The following is a 3,564-nucleotide window of genomic DNA, read 5'->3' as shown; positions in this document are numbered from 1 at the left end:
TTATGAAGTATCTTTCCAATCTTCTGGCAGGAATTGCACTTTTCCACATACCTGCGTAAAAGCTCTTCTGAAGCTGTACCATCTATTGGTTTAGATGTTAGCTTCTGACTAATTGATATTGATTTACCTGAGAAACTTTTTCTTTAGCAAATATTCTTGATGCTCATAAAGCCATCTATTCCCATGAAATAAACGTCATACTAGGCTGTTCTTTGAGCATTTTCTGTTTTTCTAAGTATTTGAATTTGTTGCAAAAGTTAATTCTAGTGCATAGTATTACATACCCATGTGCTACGTTTTGAACGCAAGCAAACTGCATCATATCGTTCATGTTTTCTCAGAGAAATGCTTTTCTAGTCTTTGCTTCCTTCTGAAACTGTTCTAATGGCAATTATAGGGCAAGTGGATAGTAACTAGCTTGAGATACTTAAATAATGTAAACATAGAACTGCAATAATATTACTTGATCAAAAGCTGAATTTCAAAAAGGTGTTGCTCTCTAAACTTGTCGAATAAATGAAGAATTTTAGAAATGTTATGACTAAATTACAGCAACTGAGGAAAAAAAAAATCAGTGTTATCTAAGCAAAAAAAATTTAATTTCTCAACTTGTAGCCTCAGCCATCATAAAGTAGAAACTAAAGTGCTAATCTTTGAGGTGTTGGGTCTCTGCCTTGCATCATTGTACCCTTTTGCAAAAGCAGCATCTGAACAAATGGGACTAATTTTGAAAATAGAGGGAAAGATGTCCTCTGAGACATCTGACAAGCAAAACAGCAGTAATGCCCTTCTGCACTGAGCCAGGTTTCTCTATAAGGAGGACTAGTGCTAAGATGTTTCCAAAATGGTTAAGCATTACGGTGAAGCCAGTGAGCTTTTCTTCCTTCATTTCAGCATCCTGCTGCAGTCCAATACGGGCCTAAAGAGCACACGGCACAGTAAATAGATTTGACAATGGGGATGTGCTGTTCACTTGAAGTAAATCAGTGCAAACTTATCAGTATTGACAGCCTCAAGTAACAGAACTATGTAGTCATTTTGGATTCCTTTCATTTGCCTTCTTCCTTTTGAGCCCCTAGGTTAGTCTTGCTTCCCAGAAATTTAAGAGCAAAGACCTCTTGTTTCTGGTTTAAAAGAAAAACAAACAAACAAAAAAACACACACACAAAACACTAACAAACAAAAAAAAACCAAACCACAAACCCACACACAAAAAAAACCCCACAAAACAAAAAATGAAGTAAACCCACCATTGTCTTAAGTACATACATCTAGGGCTATAAGTTTGTCCAATTGTTTATAATTATATGACTTGATCGTAAAACAGACTTTCATCAATCATAAACCTTTAGGCCTTGCTGAGGGGGGAGGGGACACTGCTGTTTGTGACCCGGTGTAAAATTTGGTAGCTGTGAGAAGTGAACTCACCCACTTCACCTCTGTGGAGCAGCAGGACTGGGGGATGTCAGGATTCGTGGTATCTAATCCCATATTAATATCTGCATGTGTGACTTTTCTGTAGTACTGCACCTTGTGTTTGCACCTGCAGTTATATATGGGTTCAGGGTAGTTAGTTGAGCTTACCAGTCACCAAAGAAATCTGAGCAAAGACATAACAAAAACTTGTGTGAATAATCTGTTGGATTTGTTCAATGTGAAGCTCCAGAAAGGGCTATAAAACTTATCTGTGTCTCTTTGTATAAAGCTTAAAAATTAGTCTGGTTTTGATACGTAGTTGGTAGCCATTATTGTTATATAATATAGAAGATGTAGATTACATTTTCTGGAGTTCATGGCATTATCTTTATCTATATTTTATACTAATGCTGCTTTCTGTGGCTTATGCTGCTCCCCTTTGCCATCTAAAATTGCATATCTTGAGTAACTTCTCCCTAATAAACACACTCTAAGAAAATTCTCTTGCTTCCTTGACAGTTGTTTCGAGAAGTACGAATAATGAAGATACTGAATCATCCCAATATTGGTAGGAGCCCTGCATTTCTGCAAACTTTTTTTTATACTGTTTACACTTTACTCTCTTTGGCTTTATTTGAACGTACTTTACAGCTATGCTTTTGTTTGTTAAACTTTTTTGAGACAATAGGGCAGTGAGCATTCAGTAAATGCATCATTGTCTCACCTCCTTTATTGACTCTGCTTGAAGCAAGAATTTTGTTCTTGGGAGATAAACTGCTCTAGTCCAGGAAAGCCTTTAGACAATGCAGGAGATGCTGAGCGCTCCAGTCTGTTGAGGGCCCCAACTCCCCCTCTGTTCATTGAAATTACTCTTGAGGCCAAAAAGTATGAGTTTCTTAGGTGAAAGTAGCAAAACTCCATTAGTTCAGCCTAAGAAAGACTCCTGCCAACTGATATTTCCAGAAAACGAGAATTACAAAGTATGTAATTGTCCCTTTCTGCTTTAGTTCTTTCACCTACCCCACAGCTTCAGGGCCCTACTTTGTGATGACAATTCTTCTGGCTGAGGAGGGCTGGACAGTCTTGTTCCAGAGACAGTTAATGGTCCTGAATCGGCCAGAGGGCTTGTTGCATACAAGGTATGGATGAGGTGTACAAGTTATTACATGCTAGGCACTCCCTTCTCATCCCTTGAATTGCTTGTTGCTTTTCCAGCATTCTTAGCTTCTGCTGTTTTTTGTTTTCTCGGGGGTGGCAGTGGGGGGTGTGTTTGTTTTAACTGAGTGGTTCCTACTACAATTTGAGAAAAGTCTTTCAGACTTAATGTTTCTGGTATCCACTCTGTTTTTAGTTGGCCAGAATCTCAGATTTCTAACTGGCAGCAGTTTACTAGTGAAACAGGGAAGGTTTGTATGATCTTAAAGATGTCTGTGTCAAATTAAACACTAATTTCAGCATGAACTTGTTTGTACAGTGTGCATAAACTTCTGAGAAAATTGTGAATTAATATGCTTTATTCTCAACCACGATTCAGAAATTAATTTTGCTTTTCCTCCCCTCAAAAGAATGCTAACCGAAAGGGTATAAAGTGTTCATATGGTTTAGTGTTATCACTGTCCATAAATTATACTCACTTCATGAGGAAGGCTTTTTTGTTTGTGCTATGCTTTTGCTCCGTGCTGCAATTTCTCTCTCATTCATTTTTCTTGCAGTAAAATTATTTGAAGTTATTGAAACTGAAAAGACATTGTATTTGGTAATGGAATATGCCAGTGGGGGTAAGTGGATTCTTAATTCTGCTTTAAGGATAAACTGAAATACAGAAAGCCATGCTGGTTGCATGCCTAGGAACAATTTAAGGATTTTATGGTTATCCCAGTCTGGCTTTCGCAACAGTCCTAGCAGAACTCCCAGGGCAGACTTTCTTGCTTGCATCGTGCTCTGTAAAGCAACCGATTAAGTTTGCACTTAAGGGTAGTTACTGTTGTGAGGTTTCTGCTGGGATATCAGGAGATAATGTGGTGCCGATTCTGGCAAAAACTTGACTCGGTATTTATCTGCTATCTTTAGGCAAGAACTGGTGCCTCATTTTGTCTTGAAAATGTGTGCCAAAGCACTTAGAGAGGCAGATCCTGGGGACAGGAATAA

The 3,564-nt window shown here is 38.2% G+C and overlaps 1 protein-coding gene across 2 annotated transcripts in view; it reads left to right on the top strand.

Moving 5' to 3' along the window:
- Positions 1–1,939: 1,939 nt before the first annotated feature.
- MARK1 (MAP/microtubule affinity-regulating kinase 1) overlaps positions 1,940–3,564 on the top strand; it is a 27,239-nt gene continuing 25,614 nt past the window's right edge. Inside the window, exons 1-2 of one of the 2 annotated variants that reach the window (XM_010292663.1) lie at positions 1,940–1,984; positions 3,129–3,194. In XM_010292663.1, the coding sequence (XP_010290965.1) occupies positions 1,957–1,984; positions 3,129–3,194 (94 nt within the window). In that variant the 5' untranslated portion in view covers positions 1,940–1,956. The remainder of the gene's footprint in view (positions 1,985–3,128; positions 3,195–3,564) is intronic. The other variant, XM_010292664.1, reaches the window with a different exon arrangement.

Source organism: Phaethon lepturus, unplaced genomic scaffold (assembly GCF_000687285.1).
Source record: "Phaethon lepturus isolate BGI_N335 unplaced genomic scaffold, ASM68728v1 scaffold16298, whole genome shotgun sequence".
Taxonomy (NCBI): Eukaryota; Metazoa; Chordata; class Aves; order Phaethontiformes; family Phaethontidae; genus Phaethon; species Phaethon lepturus.
The sequence above is the reverse complement of the archived record's forward strand: the minus strand, read 5'-3'. Positions and strand labels throughout refer to the sequence as shown.